Genomic DNA, 22,034 nt, shown 5'->3' with positions numbered 1-22,034 from the left:
TAAGATACTACTTCTGAAAGCCTATAAAGCATCAAAACTAAAACAATGCTTAAGGTTAGGAAACCAAAATTCTGTCAATCTCAACTTGATTTTACCCCCCTAGGATTTCAGTTTGTGAACAGTTTCAGCGAGTTTGGCTTTCTGGCCCAGCAAGAGAAGAGAATATTTAGATCTTCAAGAATTCTCACGCAGGAAAACTCCTTCCAGCCCACACCTGAGCGACACGGGAAAAGTATTGTTTTCCTCCTTTTTCATTAACTTCATAAGAGCCCCTGGTCCTTTTAGAGGAGCTGGTTTGAGAGCTGGCGACAGGATGGTTCTGAGCAACGCAGGACGTACATGGCTGACCAAATATTATCTCATTCATGGGGGGAAGCCAGCCCTCCTACACCATCGGTGCTGCCAGATTCCTCCCGTCCAGCATCCCGCTCTCCCGGTCTGCCACCAGCCGGTGGTTAATGCTTCCCATTACATCCCCGGTGGCAGCTCTCATCTTCTTGCCCTGCTCTCCTCGGACATCAGCGATATCCCCAGCACGTTGCACTTTTTTCATGTCTTGAAGAACTCCTCGGCTGCAGCAGCCATTTTCCCTGTCACTGAACTCGACTGGAGCAGCCTCCGAGAGCTCCCCTCCAGCCGGCACAGCGCACACAGCAAATAAGGGCAAACCTTATCGCAGCTTTGCTGTTAACCCCTGTTAGATTTGACCAAAATTAAGTACGGTTTCATAGATCTTTTACCACAGCATCTAAGTCCTTTGTCTTGAATTTTGAAAAGATAAAATGCCAGAAGTCAAGCTCCTGATCTTTTAAATGTGGTTTTGGTGACTTTCCTTTGCCTCTGCTTTTCCGGGCTTGTGAAATACTCTAACTGCATTTTTTCCTAGCATTTCTGTGCTGCCGTGAGGTCTGGAAATGGATTGATATAGTGTAACACACACACACACAAAAAAAAAAAAGAGAGCTGAGATTCCTCAGTGACAGCAGGACGCTGGGGACTTGAGAAAAGCATCAAATGGGCTAAACCTTTAAAATGCAAAAGCTGGCATCAGTGATTTCAAACCTGAAAATTTTACAGCCATTGAGGAAAAAAAACCACCCCAACAACAAAGTGTTCAGCGCTCAACAGGTTTCTTAAGGTTTTAGCACTGGGGGATGATCTCACCTCTGGGCACCACATCTGGAAGAGGCCAATCCTCGTCTGCAGAGCAGATTGTGTTGTACCTAAGGAGGGATAAGTCCCAAGTGAAGGAGTATTCAAAACATCTCACCCTCGTGTGGACTGAACATCCAGTCAGGGTAGGGCTCTGGGCACAGCCTTTCCCTCGCTAGGAACATTAAAAGGGTCTCTCCTCATTTTCATTAGACTGGGAGAAAGTTGGTATCTCAGCCACTCAGAGATAACATGCCATCGCCTGACTCCTTCCTGAGGCCATTCCAAGAACCTCCGCCCTCCCACACAATGGAGTTTATCTCGGAGGTTGTTCCTGCCCCTCCCTCTGTCTACACCTTCAGGTATCCCATTAGGGAGGCTTTGATACCCGAACCCAGTCGGAAAGCATCCAGGTGGCTCAGCCTCCGCACGCGCTGCAAGCCAAGCGCAACCTCAGCGCCGTGCCCCGAGCCAAGGCAGCGTATCCTGCCTGTCGGAGGAGGGACGTGGACCCCTGCAACCCCCACGGTCCTGCCGAGGGGAACCAAAACCTGCTGTTTTTTCCTTCTGCACGCACCTGAAACGATGCGATTCTCCTTTACGTGCCGGCAAATCCTTCCCTGTCCTCACTACCAGCTTCCTAGAATACAAGAGGGTATTATTCTCAGCAGGATTTGCCCCCTGCTTCTCTTCCCTCTGCATAAAATGGGCATAACAACACCCTACCTTACAGGGCTCTCAAAAGCCTCAATTAAACAAACTGCTCTGAGATTTGTGTAAGAGGAAAATTAAATCAACATCCTACTGTAAGCGAGAGTTACTGCATGCATATTTCTCTAAGTATATTCAGCCTCTGTGTGAACGTCTGTAAATACATACCAACCTTCACAACAAGGCTCGTCTTGGTAGGGAAGAAGTCGCTTGAAGTTGAGGAAAAGCCAGATTTAGTTTTCCACGCAACCTTGATTGACTTCTTCGCATCCACCCTTGGCGCTGAACATGGAAAAAAACGTGCGGCGGTGTAATTTCAGTTCGTAGTGTGGTGTACCCGCCTGGGTGGTGCTCCCCAGGTGAGGGGGACCCAGCACCACGCCTCCTGCTTGGCCCCATGGACGCAGAAGTACTCTCAGGGGAGATCAGTCAGTTTTCTCTCTACACAAGGAAAGCCACATCCCGTGCCCCTGGAGCAGCGTGGCAGGGTACCAGGGTATCTCTCCACTTAAGAGTTGCAGAGCAGATCCCTTGGTGCTCCCCACGCACACCGCAGAGGTGCAGTCCTGCCACCCAGGACTGCAAACAGCAACTTCCCGCTTCACGTGAGCTGGAAGAAAGTTTCATCGGCCAAAGGATCGGCCGCAACCCCCTAGAACTCCCCAACCCCCAAATAACGTGAAAATGCAAGAGCCACAAGGGTCCTTTGGACTAAAAAACTTGAAAACAACCTGAATACAGCAGTCATGCTTGCTCTCCATCCCAAAATCAAGTTGCTGTTAAACACACTGTGGTGGCGCTTGCAGTGAAGACTCTTTGGGGTTATTCAATACCAGGGAGCACGTTTTAGAGCAGCAGGGTCCAAATCTCACCAGGATGTTCTTCCTTCCTGGAAACAGCCATGGACCAACAGGCTGGGAGCTCCAGGCAGGTCCTGACATGTTAGATTTGCTAATTATCTTTGCCATCAATGCTTTCCAATCACAGTGTGTCCCACTCATCCAACTGTGGGTCTAAGAACGTATTTTCAGGAGCAAAAGCCTCCCCTGGCAGGACGCCCCCCGTCACACCACGCAGCCTTCGGGCAGGAGGCAAAAGCAGAGGCACACAGGGCTCGGCTTTTCTTGCTTCCCCCTGCCCGCGCTCCAGCCAAGCTGCCAGCTCTGGTTTGTGCTCCCCGTAACAGAGGTAGCTGCATCCTATTTAGTTGATATTAGCACTCGCTGTTGCCTACACAGGTAATTTCCTGCACTGTGTCCCACTTTTCTCAGCAATAACAAGCTCCCATTCCGCCAGGCACTTGCGCACAGGAACCTACTGCCTTCAGCAAGAGCTAAGAACAAACTCCAGAGCTTTGCTGATTAAGCACGGAGCTGACAATTCCTTTCCCTCTAGAGCACTTCACTTTGCAGGAGAGTCCTCCAAAAAAAAATTCCTCCTTCCTCCTCACTTTAGTAATTTCTATCGTGCCCCGAAAACATACGCAACAGCACTGTTGGAATCAGAATCCTACGGACGCTGTACAAAGACACGTGCCAAGCACACGCCCCCGGCAGGGTAGGCGAATAGCTACAAGAGCAAAAGTGATCCTGATCATGAGTCTTCTCTTCTGGACTAATTTTCCCCAATGTGGCACCAAACCAAACGCGGTGGCACCACTCTAACTGACAAACCAGATCCCGTTGACTGATCAGGAGAACAAAGACGACTGCACGACTCAGTTTCCCTCCATCTGTCTTTATGGAGATGGAAGGATGCTCCCCAAATCCCTTAATAACTTGATCCCTGCAGCCTCATCCGTGCCCTCAACTTTAGGCACTGAAGCCCACGCGTCTTTCATTTGTGCTCAGGAAAAACAGTCAAGTTCAGCTTGGATCTGTGATTCCCATAGGGAACCCAACTGGGGACCAGCCGGGGCTCATCCCAACGCCAACAACAAAAGGAAGCTCTTTCAGCTTTAGTTACGATGCAACGCCAAAAGCCTTCATGCATGGAGGTTCCTTCTACTCGCACCTCTGCTTTATTGAAAATAACCAGGTCTCATTTATCCTGGAACTCTACAACTAACTATGGAATTAGAAATGGTGGCGACGTACCCTGAGAAGGTGGAGCTGAAGTATTTGGGAGAGAAGACAATTGCTTCTGGTCTCAAATGCTTCTGGTCACAAGCATTTGATGATTATTGTTTTAACAATAAAAATCACTATGGATGACTGCCATTTCTTGCTTTCCTGTGCTGTCAGGAAGATCCTGGGAAAGCCCCATTTTTCAGTGGAATTGACGATTTATTTATTTTCGAAGTGAGGGTATCAAAAATACTCACCAGCCTCTTGTTCCCTTTACCTGTTCCCTTTCTGCCTCCCAGTTCCTAGCCCATCTGTGAAATCAGGATGCCGTGAAAGAAACGCTGAACCTGGGGAGGCAAAGTGTTCTTTGCCGTTCACTGGAGCCCTCAGCACCATGGCTGGTCTGAAAGCTTTTCTGAAAGACTAGTTCTGGCTCAGCCCAAGTCACAGGCTCCACGCCACAAGCCCTACACGAAAGGGTTATGCAAAGGGTCAGAATAGGTGATGATAAAGTTCCCTTCCAGCCAAAACAATCTACGAACCTCCAAGGAAATCCACCATCCTCTGGCAAAAGCCAGGACCAGACGTTCCGAAGTGTAACAATGTCTGGCTCCAGAACTGCAGGGGCAGTGCCTCTGAAGAGCTATGAAATCATCTCTTCTGCTTGGGAGGTTCGACAAGCTACGTTGGCATTGCCTGTCGGCCACAGACCACAAGACTGGAACGCTGGGAACAAAACCAGAGCAGATACGTTCAGAACGGCTTGAAAGCTAATGTTACACTGCTAGAGAGGAAAAAAAAAAAAAAGGAAAAGAAAAAAACATAAAGGCACTTAACCTGGCTTTTCAACGCAGTAGAAGTGGATTCAGAGATTTCCTTTGAACGTGGTAGGAAGCTGTTGTGCAACCCAGCCTGCTCAGCAAGCCCGAGGTGGGAATGGCAGAAGCTGCTGCAAGTCAGGACCGAGGCACCTGAGCGGAGCCGTGGGGGAGGCAAAGCCCGGAGTGGCAGGAGAGCAGAGGCTCCGGAGATGAACCCGAGCTGGTGGAGATTAACAAAGGAAGCTCAGACGGTATCTGTCTGTAGGAGGCTTGGCTCCATCCAAGGCCATTAACTTGTTGCCTTCTGAACACCAACAGAAGTGGAAACAAAAGCATGTCTGCCCAGCATGGGTCATGCTCAGGGATTGCTTAAATACGCCGGCAGAATGGAGAGCGTTGAGAAAGGCAAAGAGCCACTTCAATGGCTGCAGGCTCCCAGGGCTGCAAGTTTTTGCATGAAGCCCGAGTCAAAACCAGGCAGGCAACTGGGACGTAGCCTTGAAAGCAGAAACAAATAAATTACTGGCCTTCATTTTCTCCCATTCAGGAGTTTAAATTTAAAGAGGAGTCCATCAACTTTAAATAAATCATGTTTATAATTAAAAACATATTTTCCTGAGCTGCTTACAAGCCTTTGGATGATTAATAAGGCATTTTCCAAATTACTTTAATTCACACTAATTATGCTGCTTGTTTACCCCAGTCAATAATTTTTCTTCCAGGGAGATAAAGCTGTCCCAGGAGGAGGTCTCCCTCCGGGGACCAAGTGGGAAAGGACCCCAGGGGAACTGCTGAAGGCACCAGTAACACATGGGAGGTCTCTCACTGAGAGCGACAGAGCTGGTTACATGAGTCACGTCACGTCGAACACTCACTGGACTCCTTTTGCTAAGGCCGACTCTTTGCCTGGCTGAGATGAGAAGACATGAGCTTGCTCAGCTCCCAGAGGCCTCGAGCTGTGTTTTGCCTAGACCTTGCCTGAGGTACCAACCTTGCCAGGGAACCAGACTTTGTAGGTTTAGCATGAAAACACGGCAGCGACTCCACCACTTCTGGGCTGGGTCAGGCTTGTGCCTGGCAGAAATCAAATGTGCTTAGGAAGAAAGAAGCCTTATCTCCTTCTATTTCATTTGCAGGGGCTGGAAAGTCTCTTAGCCCTTTAGAAAATACAGTACAGCAAACTGAACAAGAATTCTCTTCCCAGTTATTTGATTCCCTTTCAACAGTCTTTAAAAGGGCTACATATACAAAGCAAAGCAATGGTGCATTTCCATTCCTGTCCCGGCACCGCAGCCTGCCTTTGTGGTGAGAATGGATTTGCTGGGTCACCTTTCCACAGGAAAGGCTGAAATGTCCCGACCCAGAAGCCTTCAGGCAGCAGGCACAGTCCTACCTGCAGGGTGACACAGCCAGGCAGAAGCTATGAACTGATCGTGCTGCCACACGCCCAGCAGAGAGTATTGCTACAGCCCCTTCCAGTGCTTTACAAATCCAGGTGCTCCTGGTTTGACTCTCCAGGACTCCCGCAGACTCCCCAAAGACAGCAGTGACGTTTCCTCTTCTTTTGACCCTTTCTCCCCTGTTTCAAGGCAGCAGTTATTTCATAACCCACGTGTCTCTACAGTTGACGGTTATTCTTAGGCAACTGTAAGCTACAAGCACAAACTTCTAGCTGACAAAACATACACGCCTTGTGTAGCACGAACCGCTCTCCAGCCAGCGGTGCACACACAATAGACCTTGTTGCTTCATGAACTAAAACAAGGTAGGAGAGATCAGGCAAGGCTTTCCCTTCTTGAGAGAGATGAGCCCCATGATAACAGAAGAGGAAAACAACCTGTAGTTACCTAACGGTGGCTCAAATCCTTCAGACCAGGCGCGTAGAAGCATGTGAGATTCTGCAGGAGCCTGATTTATATTAATCAAACCAGCACTGAAAAGCATTACCACAAAATTTATTCTAATACCTGTTGTACCACACCCTAAAAATAACAAAAGAAAACAAGCTGAGATAAAAGATATTTGCTGTCAAAGGTGGGGAAATACCTTCAGAAAGCCACAATGTTGGCTTCCTCTAAGAAATTAAACAAAAGTGGTAGACATTCTTGAGATTTCTTATCGAAGGCAGCTGTCTTGTCTCCTTGGGTTTAGCACACCACCATGACAGGGCAGTGCAGCGCATGACCTGGGGGCTGCAGACGCCAAGAAGAGTTTCTCACTGTTTAAGCACAAAAAAGCAGGTAATTCTGCGTAAACCCTGGTCCTGTGAGCTGCTTGTGATATTCTGCGCTCTGGAGGTGTCCCAAAATTGGCATCAGCCCCAGATCTTTGAAAGCCTGACCCTTGCCCGATATGAAATTATAGCACCTGAGCTATAGTGTGCTTGCTCCCTAGATGAACACTCTTGTGGACAGTGAGGGCAAGGCAGCGTAACCTGCTTTCTCCACAGGTTATCTGCACACCACGAGGCATCCATGGGGGAGCAGGCACAGAGAAACCAGCATGTTTTCAGTTCCTGCTCTCTATCAATGTTTTTAACTTGTGGATCTGCACGAACCTGGATGACTAGAAGAGAGCTGCAGGAGATAAGTTGGCAAAGGGAGCCGAATTGGGCATAGTGACCAGTCGCAAAGAGGAGCGGATTTACCCTTTGTGTGTTTTTTGTTTCCAAGACAAGAGTATACAACACAGAGGTAAGGTCGATCGAAGATCTCCTTCTGTTTCATGTGTAAATCCAGAGCAAGAACGACACACTACTCAACGTGCTCAGCTGCTGTAACACAGCTCGACCATTTCTTAAGTTCTTAAAGCCATAAATAATTCAAAAAACTCAGACCAGTGGCAAGACACCTAAAACACTGCTTGGTCTCCTCTTAAAGCATTCGTCCTTAGCAAAACTCACTTGCAGTGATGCTTGGCACTGTAAAAGGCACTGAGGTCCTGTGTGTGCTGAACTCTGTAAAACCGTGTCTCATCAGGAGGACACACTGGCCATGAAAAGGCTCCAACCTAAAAAGCGCGCCCTGTTTCCTCCCAGTTGAGGGGCAGCAGGCTTGCTTGTGGTATTTGTGTTTTCTCACAGCTGAGGGGCAGCAGGTTTGCGGTATTTGCACTGGATCCATACTCGATACATGGTCATTTGTTTCCCACGGTTCACTTGCAATCGCCGATCAACCAGATTCTGGATTTTCTCCAGCCCAGCTGTCGTGAAGAGATCATTTAATTCATCTGGAAGCAGAGAGAAGGGAGACTGAGGATGCCACAGCTTTCATTTAACCAATACTTGCTCACACTGAGGGCTAAACTATGTGGAAAGACGGGACAGAGGAAACTCACAGTCTCACTCTGGCAGGAAAATCTAAAGATCAGACAGGACAACTACTGTGTTATGGGGGGATTGAGATCCCAGTTTCCCTTCTACCAAGGAAGAAAATAATTATTTGGAGCACAACTAGAATTATAGAGACTTGACAAAGAGAAAACAACAGCAGATTCAGACATGGGTATCGCCTCTAGTAACTGACTAAGGGAGCATCTTCTGGCGAGTAGGGACAGATCCATTCCTTCCCCTCCCCTGAGGAATTTCAGAGTCTGTAAGAGCAAAGAAGGGGATCAGACCTACGCTTTTAAATGGTGGCAATAAGATCTGTGCTGCATAGGCTGGAGGGGAACGGGATTCATTAAGGTTAAGTTTGGGGGGAAAAAAAAAAAAAAAAGCAGCTTAAAAAACCACACCCTGCTGGGGCCCAATCAAAGCACTAAGAGCCCCTGAGGCTGCAACACTTAGAGGGGCAGGTATTCCTGACCCAGCAAATACGGATGGTAGTGCCCCAGCACAGTGGCCCTGGGCAAAGCCAGACCCAGTCCTGCTGAGCAGCAAAGAGCTTGTTCAACTGCAGCCTGGGAGCACGTGATTTGTATGGAGTTTCTGCAGAAAAGGGCTAACAGGTCCCGGCTTGTGCTCTTTTATCAGATGCTTGCCATCGGGAAGCGTTTGCCAAACACGCATTAAACATTAATTTTGTTGTGACAAACAAGGCTTGTGCAGCGGGGAAGGGAATAGTGCATTGCAGTTGTGCCACTGCTCTAAAACTAACTGTGCAGAGGGAGTGTTTTAGATGTCTTCCACCCGTGGTGGAAGCGACTGGAGGTGCAACTGGTGATCAGCAGGGACAACACAACCCCTACCGAACACCAAGCAGCAGCGGGACTGGAGTGGCTCCCTCAGCTCTACGCTGAACCACAACCTTCTTATTTCCCTATAGGAGAACCTTAAAGTTAAGAGAAGTTCCTTCAAGTGGTGTCCATCTCACTCCATCCTCTGCAGGCAACAAGAGTCAAGGAGAGCTCCTCCGATCCCACCCATTCCAGTGTACCAAACACACTCATCTTTCTCTAAAACTATTTTCCAATAAAGAATTCACCACGCCATTCGCATCAGCAAGTGACAATTCCAGTTACCCGTGCAACTGGGAGACAACATTTCACAGTGCTCCAAGAGAGACAGGCTGGAAAGAGCTAGTGGCAAAACTTGAGGGCACAGGGACAAAAAGAGGTGAGGAGAGTGAAAGGGATGTTTTTTAGCCTCCTACCTTGTGTGAAGAAGTAGACTCTGGTGCCATCCCCTCTCACATAGAAGTTATCAGACAGACACTGACCTAAGGGCAAAAGGGATTTAAACAGTTACTAGCTATCATTTAAAAATCAACAACTGCCATCCAACTGCACGTAAAGACAAGAGGCACTTTCTCTCAGCGCATGCTGTGCTTAAGGAGAATTAATGAGCTGCCTCCGAAACAGGGTAGACAGTACTCCAGAGAAGCATCACCTATTAGTGATCTGGCAAGACTCCCCAGGGGGCAAAAAACAAACCAAACCTTTCTTAAACCGAAGCTGGGCCAGATCGTAACGGCCATAATCTCGTAACAAAATCATTCCTCCTGGTTTCAGAAGGCGACTCAGTCTGTTAACGATGCACTGCATCCTGAGGAAAGAACAAAACAAGTACTCATCATTCTGCAAAACGATGCTTGTTTCCTTAGCCTACGTTCCAAAAAGAAGCTATGAAGTTTTATGTACGTTTCATCTTCACATGAAGAGCTACCAAAAACTAGCACTTTTCTGAGCTCTTTCAGACTTAGGTGGGTTGATTTTATTTGGCCGCATTATTTCTGACACTCCTTGATTCTGCTTGTTTTTCCTACAACGAGAACTTAGCCTGCCACAGCAGGGATTAACTGCGCTCTCTTACTAATTACAAAAGTATCTCCAATGCTTTCTGTAAAATAAGTAATAAGTGAACTTGAAAAATGCTGTGAAATAAAACCAAAGGGAAGAAGAGAGACTAGTTTAGGTTGTAACACACTGTCACACTACGATGACAGTACTTTTCTTAAATTTTTTCTGAACCTGTCCCCTTCTTTCTTGCCACCTCCCATATGAGAAATTCATCCAGCCTTTGAGCACAAAAATCCAGCAGCACACTTCCCACAAACGGGTGCTCAGTGGGGCTGGGGTTCAGAACAAGTTAGCAACTGTCAACGCGGTAGGACATCACCTACAACCCCTCAGCACTTCCAAATCACACCCACCCTGTACCAGAATTTGCTACAACAGAAAGTACCTGCAAATTTCATCTTCAGAGGCTTAATGGAGAACTGGACCAGACACAGAACAAACTTTAATTTTCCTTGATATGAGGGGATCTACCATTAAAGAATTCCAGTTCTATATGTGCTATCTTCTGCAACCAGAAGGAATTATTAAAACTTACTTCTCTGGGAGAATCGCTGAGAGGACAAAGATAAGAATAACAACGTCAAGACTCTCGTCTGGCATTGGGAAAGGACTTTGGTCATTGCACAGGTCATGGACAAAGGCAAAGCAGCGAGAAGAATCATATTCCGCATTGTTCTGTATTTAATGGGAGAGAAATTAAGAGCATTAGGAGCAGACCCCGATACCAGTATTCCCTGGACATGGGGGCATTTTAACTTTCACATAAGAAGCAGTATATCCAGACATCCGTTTCAGCCTCACTGGACTAAGGCATGTTCCCTGGTCAAACAAGGAACAGGGGTGAAACGTGAAAAATAAGCATACGTGGGATATTTACAATGAGCTTTGGACTTGTAACATTCAGACAATGAGTGCTGCCAAAAACCCAACACTGGGTTGAGGGATTATTGCAATTTTAAGGTCAGATTTTCCACTAATAGTGGTAAGAAGTGAGGGATTTACTCTTAAGATGGAAATCTTTACAAAAGTGAGAGTGTCAGGACCCTCTCTGCATCACTGAAATCAATATCCATTTCAACTACAAGCAGACTACTCCCTATATCCCAAACGTCAAACCTGGCTGCCTAAAGTTATGCTCTTAAAAACCACATGTAGACTTCTAAAAGAAGTTGTATATTTTTCTAAAGCTGCTGTTACAGATGACAGTACCCTCTACAAACAGTGCCTGTGTCAGTTTAAGAGCATGAAAAGGCATGCTGCCTCTGTGCTGTGCTCCCCATCTCCTCTCATGAGGAGACTGATTACATTTGATACCTCATATATTCTCAGTTCTGTTCTGACCTGAAATCTGTTAGCAGTATTTGTCCTTTGACTAAATTACAGCCAGCCTCCTCCTCCACAGCCAGCAGTATCCCCGCTCAGCTGTCTGTGCAGAAGCAATCAGACCACATTCCCAGAACTGCAGTGACGGTAACGCACACACAAACCAAAACCAGCTTCAGTTCCTGTTAAAAAAAAATCGCCTGAATGTTTTCAAGGTTCAGCAGTTACTCAACTAAAAAAGCCCTGGATTTAGAAAAGTTCTGCCAACCACAGGGGAAAGAAAATCTGGCTGACTTGTCCGCGGCCAATGTGACATTTTGAGAACTCCAACTTCCCTCATTTCTACAGTCTTTGATGGCTCATTTTCCTGATTTACCAGTAGAAGGGTCAGCATCAGGGCTAGCTAAAACCCAAAAGCTGCCAACACAGCTAGAGAGCTGGGGGCAGCTGTGATATATTTGTGTTAGTGTGCAGTTGGCACCGCGTACTTCCTACCTCCATAAGTCAGCCTTTAGTTTACCTGGACAAGATCCACAGCTGTTGTAGAAAAATCACAGCAATAAACAAAAAGGCCTGGGTCACTGAAATAAAAGAAAAGAAACTATCATCATTTATATAAAGGTGCTCTGTAGGAATTACAGAAGTATCTTGAATGCATGGAGTCGGGAGCCAGAAAGCCTGGGCTTTAGTCTATCTCCATCAATAACGTGCTGTGCAAAATCTGGTGGATCACATTGCTCCTTTATGCCTCAGTCATTCTCATATGGAGCTGACTGCTTACTTTTCCTTCTGGAAAAGGAGAGACACTAAGGCCTGCATGAAAACGCTCTCAGAATGAGACATGTAAACTCGCATTATGTTTCATTGGTTGCATTTTAAGACCAAGGATTTCCAAGCTCAAAACACAATCATTTGAAGTTGGAGATGGCAAAGGGACCATCTGCATCCAGCCTTTCTCCGAGACTGTGTAAACTAAGAACACACCCAACACTTTCCCAATTGCTTTTCAGAGGCTGGTATATCATGCAGGTAAAAACCTACAGAGAACTACTTACTTGTTGGTCTGTAAAATTGGGAAGACAGTATTTCCAGCACCACAGCCAACCTGCACAAACAAAGCAGATGTACACATAGTGAAAACAATTTCTTCAGCATGTCCCATGCAGCTAATTCCAATCATCTCCCTACAGCTGCAGAACAAAGAGCAACTCATGAGTTACGACTGAGCATAGCAGTGACGATTTGCAAACTCGCTGCACGATCTGAACGTGTTCAGCTCCGAGGAGCAGACTTACATGTAAGCGTTTGTGGGAAACCACTAAGTCAGTTCTCGTAGAAATCTTACTAACAAGCTATATATTGCTACTCTTTTGAAAACTGTTATTGCTGGAATCCCAAAGCAGAACAACCAGTATGAGTCACGGAAGCATTGGCAAAGGCCACGGATTAGTTGCATTCACTCCACAGAAAATCAGAGCAACGGAGAAAGAAGTTTGCTTTACTATAATTACATACTGCTGTTTCCGAGTTTCCTTCACTAGATGGCTCTTCCTCAAGTTACAACTAGGCCTACAGTGATCCTGCCTTCTTATTCCTTCTTCTTGTTCCCGTTTGAAGAGAAGATGGCTCACAAACTGGGTTTGGGGAATTTGCCCAATGAATGTTTAAGGAAACAGTAAAATTGAAACAGACTGAGCCAAAACCACCACTGTTGCCTTGCAGTGAGAGGAATTACTGAAAGTACTCAGGTGAGACTAAAACTGCAGTGACCCAAGAACATAAAAATCTAAGGAAGTCTCAAAGCTTCAGATTAAATAAAAAAAATAAAAATCAAAAGGAGGGTTCATATTGCCTGTCCCTGGAACGGCAGAATTTCTGTAGAACATGAAGCATTCATGAAAACCAGAGTATCTACAGCGAACAAACAAGAGGTGGCAGAGCAAAAGGCCATTACCAGCTGCCAGGAGTCTAATATCTAGAAGTCCTACAGAGTTTTCTGGAACAAACCCTGTATCAGTCTGAGATTCCCCGTTATTACCTGGGCCATAAGGAACAAACCAAAGAGCATCTTTACATCCTTGGTTTCACTGTTTTGTTTCGCACCTCCCAAGGCAAACAAGAGTCAGCACAAACACGCAAAACATAAACGACAAGGGAAAGCTTTATGCAGAAAAGCAAAAGAATCTGCTTCTTCAAAAGATGACTTTTGAATGCTTGTTTCAACATCTGATAGTAATCGTTCGTCTTTTAAACTCGAGAACTTCTTATGGTCCTTGTGCTCTGCCAATTCACAGCGTGAACCAATAGAATCCCAACAGATTTAATTTAGTTTAAACTGCCCTCTGGTTTTTTGCATTTTACTGACTTAAAGCAATTATCCCATTCACTTGTTCTTTGCCAATGATATTTATTTTTATGCGCCTGTCACACTAACACTGATACAAGGGACTCTTTGATATGTGACTCTGTTTTAGAGCTATTACCTCTAATACACGGTAAGATGCAGACGATCCTGGGTAATCTCCAGCACTTCGGTTCAGCTCGCTACATTTCTGCGCAGCCAGCTCCTCTGTGCAGATCTTAGGTGTGCTTTTTATCACGTTTAACTGATTCTCTGCCCTGGTTTCCAATGAACAATGTCCATTTGCACAGCTTCCCAGCCCTTCATTGTTGGATTCTTCTTTGTTACTGAATTCATGCACAGAATCCCCATTTTGACTTTGTTTCCTGTTAGGCGCCAGCTCAGGAAATTCAGTGAACAGCCAGTGTCTGTCCTTGAAGAAGCCATTTTCATGGATTTTATAAAAGTCATCCCAGTACCTTTTAGCATTCACCTCATATTCCTCTGTGAACACAAACAAAAACATCACCAGCAGTCAAATCAGAAGCTCTGAGTTTAATCATTTCGGACAGCGAGGGATCACTGCAGACATCTATTCAGCAATCTGCTTTAATAAGTAAGGTTATTGATTATAAATCACCTTTATTTAATTGCGCCATGCCACATAAACACTCAGCCTGCCTCCTCACAGTCACTTTGTTAGGACTGAGAAAGGGAAAAGAGATAGAAGAGGAAAGTGTCTGTCTCCTGGTAGGATTTAAAGGAAGCTGACATCAGAAAAGGCCTCTTTGAAGGAGACTGGAATGAAGAAATCCAGGTTTTACTTCCATCTTTGAACTTGTTCAGTTCATTGGAACAACTAATTTGGAGCCTCATGACACTAAGTGTCAAGCAGTTACAATTTCTAAGGAATTCTCTGGCAGCTGCCTGGAGCTGAAGAGTCCTGTCCAACATGCTACCCCTTTTTTCAGATGGAGAAACAGAAAAATTAGTCAATCATATAGGCCTGGCAGAGAGCTCCATTAGCATTTATGCAATACCCCAAGATTACAGGACAGCATGTTTTACACAAGTATGGCTAACTCCCAGTGTCCAGCACTTTGTGTTCCATAGTTCCGTGCATTTTAGAGCATCACGCATTTATGAAATTGAAACAAAAGAGGGGAATCAACAGAAGCGACCGCTGTCATTAAAGTACTAATGAGAGAGCTAATGTGGACAGACTAAAGGTGGTAAGAGTTAACTTGAGCAGCAAGAGTTATCATTTTCACACCAAGTGGATACATTCCAGTAGCAAGATGACTATTGCAGAAGCTGGAAGAACTCTTACAAAGCCATGATCTAATGAATTCGAGTCACCCACTGAATTATTTCTACACACCTTCACAAATTTCAGATCAGTAACAGTTCTAGGGGAACTATTTTTCCCTTGGGAAGTTATGAATCCAACTGGTTTTATGAATTCTCATCAAGGCGACTACTTCTCTGTCCTGGGAGATAAGAGCTAATTATAGCATCCTATGCTTGTAATCACCTAGAGACATGAACATCCACGGCCAGAGATCCCAACTGCATTTCAATAGCATGCAGCTCCTTAGCCATCTCTGCATGGCAACAAGTCCATTACTGAATGGAAATGATTCTCCCACAATTAAAGACGACGACTGTACGTGAGAACGGATAACCTCTCTCCAACATCTACTAAGAGGGGGTTAAGAGAAAAAGCAGGCATCTTAAAATTGGAGATTAGCATTATTATCTGAACTGCAGTTTATTTATTAGTCTTTCTGAAAAGCAGACCAGTGTTTAGAAGATATCTGAAGCACAAAGAGCTATACATAAAAATAATTTCTTTACCTCAACTACAAGGATTTTCTCCTTTTAAGAAGCCTTGTCTTCAAACCCCAAGCCAAAAGAAATTTTCATGTCTGATATTAGACTAGAGCAATAAATTTGTGCCATGATCTCACTGTAGCTCAAAGTAAGCAGGGTCAAGTCAGTTTTCTATTTGCATAGGAGAACTCAGCGACTGCTAACGGCAGAGGAAGAAGTGTTACTGATTCGTATCCTGACACACTCCTTCCTGAACTGTCACTTCTTCCAGGTCCTAATAGGGATATGTGAGGCTCCGGGGGCTGGAAATGCTCCTTCACGTAACAAAAATATAAAGTCCTGAGTCCTGCTGATCCCAAACAACCCCGTAACAGCCTGACTGTAATGGGATGCTGAGCACCTGAGATGCTGGGGGAAAATTCCAGCCCAGCCATTTTGGATTACCCACATTTTTGCCACAGTATAATGCCAAACAAGACATTGTGCTCTTCCTGTGTTAAATTATTGTGAAATTCTGTTGGATGCTACTGAAGTATCCAACAGAATTTGGAAGCTTTATTTAAAGTTCATCTACCTCATAGCCTAGTGTTTTCAAAGCACTGGAATAAAGACTCAGTAACAATATAACTGCAAGAAATCAAGGGCCAGCTGACAAAGATAATGCAAGAAACAGATTTAAAGCAAAAAAATGACCATATTAATTTTTTCAGTCTGAATTCCTGCACAACTTATGCCAAAAAAGTTCACATAATACTTGCTTCAAGATCCTTTTGGTGGTATTTACTCATGGGGACATCGGCATGTAAGCCAGATTCCTCCAGAGACTTTTTTGATAAGGGCTCCTGATTTTTCTGCTCGTCTTTGTAAGGATACCCCCAAAGCCAAGCCCATACTCACCCTTTCACATTGCAGAAGAAGGGCAAACAAAAGTAACTGTCCACAAAAGACAGGAATAGAACGAGGGACCCCCTGAATTGCATGGGGGCTAATTATGGAGCCTCAAAAGGAAACCAAGAAACTCTTCCACTTCTTTCTTTGTTCCCAGCCAGGAGACATATCTTCGACATACCCCACAGAACTTCTCTCCTTCTTCAGAACAAATTCTGACAGCCTCAAGAAGTCCACAGAATAACACAGCCATAATGACCAATAGCTTGCCTTTGTTCTCCTGCTTGGACATTACTGAGTCTCAAAATACTAGACCCTTCAGGCACATTTGGCTGGGCTGGCTTCCCTACGTTTCAGCCATCCCATTGTCTCCACACGCTTCCCCCTGAATAGAAACCATCAAAATTTGACTGGCCTCCATTGTTCAGTCTGGGAAATACATCATGAAGACCTGACAAACTGCTCTAACAGCAAATTGCTCCACAATTTCATAGTTGTATATAGGTTCTCAAAGCCTGACAGACAGCATCCTTTAATGTTAACCAGATTTGAAAATGAACTCAACACAATGGGCATCACAATAGAAACTGCTGGATACTTCTGGGAATCCAAGAAATTAGGAGGGTTGCTCTTTGGCGTAATTAAATTTGCTATTGTGAACACAACTGGAAGCTATATGGGAAGTGTCTCAATAACTCCAGTAGTGTTCAGCATCGCCTTACAGATGACACACTCAATTTAATTTGAACAAAAGGCGCAGATCCATCCTAAAGCTCAGCAGGGTATAACAAGATCATCATCAAACAAGTCTCTTATCATACCAAAGAACAGGAAACCATTTCATTGTCATTTAAGGGAGTGGATGATATCTAACAGGTGTGGAGGAAAGATGCATTATTAACCAACCGAGAACTTCAACTGTATTACTTGAGCTGTGCATCTTTAGCTTGATTCAGATTCAGGTAAGCTTTGCCTTTTGGATGTATAAATAGCCTTTAAACCAAGTTTGAGAAAATAAAAACTCTGGAATCCCTTTTCTGCCTCTCTGATGATAAACACTTCAATCAGGATAAAATAATTTTTCTTTGCTTTCGATTTAATCATTATCGTGCTGTTTGTTAACCTGGTAGAGATGAATACGGATACTATTTTATTAGACCCTCTTAAGAGAAAAAACAAGCTTGCATTAGGTGTAGCTCCACAGCACACAAGCAAACAAAAGATTGCCTGCTAGAAGTTAAGCTTTAGAGAGCAAAAGCAAGCAGAGAAAATAAGACTAAATGAGGCTATAGCTCTACACTGAAAGAAGTCTGTTGACAAAGAACACTAACAAGTATTTAAACATACACAACATGAACAAAGAAGCTTAAGCTAAGATGACTCCTCCCAGCCAAGATCATTTCTCATAGGATGAGTCTCTAGAGAAGGTGAAAAAGTCACAAAGAGGTAAATTAAGAACAGAAAGATTCCTCCTCCTCCTCCTCCATTTTTCATTATCAACCACTAGGTAATATATTTCAAGTGATTCAGAAGATGGGGGCAAGGCAGAAATAAATGATGATGCATATGCAGCTCTGGCCAGACCGTTCCACTCTTGTATGAACAAGTTAAGACTCAGCATTACAGTAGTATCCAGAAGTACCTTGTTTATCTTGTGGCAATAGCTGTGAGCTGTTCTCTTGAACTTTACTCCTGGCGCTGGCTTCCTGCTCCTCTGACCATTCCACGTTATCCCTGTTGTAAAAAATAAGATGAACAGCTCAGCTGAGAATGGTAGGGCAAAGACAGAAAAGAGAAAGGTCTAGACAGCTCTCCAGACTGGGAGCTGTGGTGCTTTTCCACGATCTCTAATTCCAGCTCAGCAGCAGTACAGCTGCTATCAGTGCCTATGGCTCCCGGTTCCGAAGGAACTGCACTCGTAGTAGCACAAAAGATATAACTGGAAGGGATCCCAAGAGACACCAAATCCGTCCCCTAATCCTTTTCCCTACTTGATGTTCAGCTAAGTTTAGAGGAAATAAACCCTTAGGGTAAAACCACGAGGGCGCTCAGCAGCTTCCTCAGAGAGGAGCTGCCATTCTCACATGGTGAAAAGCACTTGTGACACCAGGTTGGTGCTTGTGTGCAGATCATCAACATGGGCCATTCGATTTAGCTGTCTTGGAAAACTACCTTTTACTTCTCAAGTTAAAACAAACAAACAAACAAAAAAAGGCAGCAGGGTTATTTGGGAGGTAATGTATTATATTAACATTAAATCCAGTTATGAGGAAAATATGCAGAAAGCTTTAAAGCATTAAGAACCTATTAATAACTCAAACGTACATACACAGTTGTGTAGTCATTAAAGTGATTCACTTGACCTTTTTTCATTAAAACAAGTGAATGAAAAGCAAACTACAAGAGCAAGAAGCACTACTCTGGCCTCAGGATGAATTAGTCTTTTGATATTAATTCACAAAACAAAGACTTAAATGTCAAGTCTGTGAAAAAAAAAACAGATTACTAGGAGCTTCTGCAGGGAAATACTATTGAGGATATGCTTTTGTAACATACCTTTGGTCTAATAGAGTCTCAAAATGAATGACAAGCTGATACATGCACATGTTGCTTTACTACAAATTAAACATACCCAAGTCTCAATAGGGCTTAGCAGCCTGAGACCAAAAGCAGACATATTTACTTCAACAATGCAAAACACCTGCAGTTCCCAGCAAATTCAAGAATTTTGGTGCCTAACATCTCTGGAAACAACAGCATTCTCCACGCAAAGACCTCCTGTTCCAAGCTAACACCCAGCAATATCTCATACTGTCACAGCACCACGTGGCAGCGGACGGGTGAAGTGACCTTTGTTCAATTTATACATTAGTCACTAACATATACAGATGGATAAGAGTTATACATTTCTGAGAGAGGACAATTTAGCTTTATTAACTATATCAATGAAACAACTGCTACAGAGGAAAACAACACTCCTGAAAGTCCAAAGGGACCTGAGGAATCCTGACTGCTTCAGGAGGAGCTGAGGGAGGCTCAGGACCTCCCCAGAGATTAGCATCCCCGGGCACCCAGGGCCCTCCCACACCTCCAAGCCCTCCCAGCACCACCTGCCACGCTGGCAGCACCCAGCCTGGGGGATGCCAACCCCCTGCCCCAGGCTGGCCACCAGCCCCACACCCACAGCTCCCCCGGCCTGCTCCACGCCCCGCCAGGCGCTTCAGAGACGAATCCAGGAGCCGGGCCAGCGTGCCGAGAGAGGAGGCTGAACAATGTCTGCGGCTGGGCCCTCGTGAAGCAGAGCGGGGCTGCGCGGGGTTGACCCACCCCGGCCGCCGAGAAACCCATTACTCAGCGTCTCGTCTCGGACTACCGACAGGCCGGGGCGGTGAGAACAAGCCCCTCACAGCCCAGCCACCCCAGCCCAACCCCTGCGGCCGGACGCGGAGAGATCCCACAGGGCAGCAGCGTCCTCCGCCGGCTCCCCAGGCCTCCCCGCGGTGGGCAGCGAAGGACCGGGGACGCGGAGCCGGGCACCGAGGGGGCGAGGAGGCTGCGGCCGTCCTCACCAGGCATTGTGCTGAAAGAGGCGGGCGGGGTCGGTGAGGAAGCGCCTCCCGAAGGGCCGCCGCTCCGGCACCTCCCTGGGCGCCGCCATGACGGGCCGAGCGCCACCGGAACCGGAAGCACTGACCCGCCGCCCGACCGAAGAGAGGACTAGGCGGGCGGGGGCCGTCACGTGAGGGGCGCCATCGTCACGTGGGGGGCGGTGGCGGGAAGCGCGCGGCCGCTGCCTCAGAGCAATGGCGGGCACGGTGTGTGGGGGTGTCGTGTTGGGTGGGGAACGGCCTCCATGGCTAGAAAAGTGCTTTTCCGAGCTTTTATTTCGCATTTGACACACCGGGAGGGAGCAGGCCCGTCCCGAGCCGCCGTTCTCCAGCGTTCACTGGCCGCCGGTGTCGTACCGGCACGGCCTTTGTCGGCTGCCCATCGCCATTTGCCGCCGCCGCCTGCGGCAGAGCTGGCGGTCCAGCCTCCGGAGGTCGGCCACCGTCACCAGCTCCCGGCAGGCGTTCCAGGACCAGGAGTAGGTGCAGAAGGTCTGGTGGAAGCGCCCCTCACCTGTCTGCAGGCCCATCTGGGCCCTGACGATCTTCTGCCACAGCTGCAGCAGGCTGAGGCGCTGGCTGAGGGCCGGGCTGTGCCTGTAGGGCTTGGCTGCCTGCGCCTTCTGGGAGGAGGGAGAGAAGTTGAAAGGGGAGGCAGAGGACAACAGGCTGGGGGAAATCACTCAAGTTTTGCCCGGGTGGGAGCACGTGCCATGTATGTACAGACACGACTAAAAGCACCTCAGTGGCACGTTACAATGTGGTGCTGGCAGGTTATAACCAATTCATGCTGACTATTAACAGTAATAAACATCTAAGCTATTATTACACCCTGGTTTCATTTTTCCTTGCGCTTAAGACAAAAATTGCTCTTTAATACCTGTGTCTAGTTAGGACATTCACCAGACAGTTAATTAATAGGTGACACAAGTGACCAGTCACACTCAGTTCTGCTCTAATTACTGTCCCGTATGGCAAAGGGTCACATCTTCCCTCTGCATTTCACACTCACTTGCGCTTGTGTCTTGCCGAGGCTGGCTGGGAGGGCGTTGGAGGCTGTTGCCGGAGAATCTGGTGTGTTGGGGCACTCGGTGGTGTCGGCAGGGGAACATCTCTGCTTCGTGTGGTGAGCGGGAGGCTCCAGAGCAGCTGCCTGATGAAACAAAGCATGGGTTTCCAGGCTTGTCCCTGCACCTCCTCTGGTGCTGAAGCAGCCCTTGTCTCTCACCTCCTGCACCTGGTTTTCCTCATGGGAGATATGGCTCCTGAACGAAGTGGTCGGCTCATTCTTCTGCCTTGCCACCTTCTGCGAGCCCATTTTTGTCTTTGCCAGTGTCGTCTCATCTTGTTTATAAACCAGCGGGAAGATGGGGACCTGGGCGTAAGGGCTGCCTGAACGGGGCAAAGGGAAATAGGAACCAGAGTCACTCTGCGCCTCTAGCACCTCGCTGCCTCCTGCCTCTTGGTTTGTCTCCTCTCGCCGGGGAAGGGCTCAGTGGGTCCTGAATTCCTCACTCTGACCCAGGAGTCGCAGGAGCTGCCACCCGGCCTGCCCAGCGTTAGCCACGAAGACACCAGCCCCTTGGCTACAGCGTTGAGGTGCTTCATCTGCAGCAATCCCTGGCACAGAGGTGCCTGGGGGTGTTGGGGTGACCCAGCGCTTCCCCACCCCTGGATGCTTTGCAGTGGGATGTCTACAACAGACACCTCTGGAGGGTGATTCCTTCGCCTGTATGAGCCCCCGGAGCAGAGCCCCCTCCAGCTCTTTGCACCTTGCCCCGGGAAGGTTTGGAGCTGGACGGACTCCCAAGGTCTGCTCCAGCTCTGCTTTATGTAATCCTCTTGGGAACGACATTGGGAAAGGTGTGCTGAGCTCAGCACCAGGAGCACCGATCCTCCCCCTTTGGAGAAGGCCATGTGCCGGGAGGGAACAGAAGAAGCTGTGGCAAACGCCCCAGCCAGGTTGTCACCCTCACAGCTCCGCTGATGTCCCTTTCGGACAGAGCGGGAGTGACGGTGTGCAAGCCTTACCTCTGAGGTGCTCCACGTACCC

At 46.8% G+C, this 22,034-nt stretch overlaps 1 protein-coding gene across 1 annotated transcript; it reads right to left on the bottom strand.

Annotated features, from left to right (window-relative positions):
* Nucleotides 1-6,685: 6,685 nt before the first annotated feature.
* METTL2A (methyltransferase 2A, tRNA N3-cytidine) lies at nucleotides 6,686-20,049 on the bottom strand. The gene is made up of 9 exons (XM_074162843.1): nucleotides 19,943-20,049; nucleotides 18,016-18,107; nucleotides 13,795-14,156; nucleotides 12,367-12,416; nucleotides 11,832-11,892; nucleotides 10,524-10,663; nucleotides 9,628-9,734; nucleotides 9,343-9,408; nucleotides 6,686-7,978 (listed from the first exon to the last, which is right to left on the bottom strand). The coding sequence occupies exons 1-9, from the start codon at nucleotides 20,029-20,031 to the stop codon at nucleotides 7,827-7,829; spliced, it is 1,119 nt and encodes a 372-aa protein (XP_074018944.1). The 5' UTR covers nucleotides 20,032-20,049; the 3' UTR covers nucleotides 6,686-7,826.
* Nucleotides 20,050-22,034: the final 1,985 nt, after the last annotated feature.

This window comes from Numenius arquata, chromosome 23 (assembly GCF_964106895.1).
Source record: "Numenius arquata chromosome 23, bNumArq3.hap1.1, whole genome shotgun sequence".
Taxonomy (NCBI): Eukaryota; Metazoa; Chordata; class Aves; order Charadriiformes; family Scolopacidae; genus Numenius; species Numenius arquata.
Note: the sequence above shows the minus strand (reverse complement) of the source record. Positions and strands in the feature narration are given on the sequence as shown.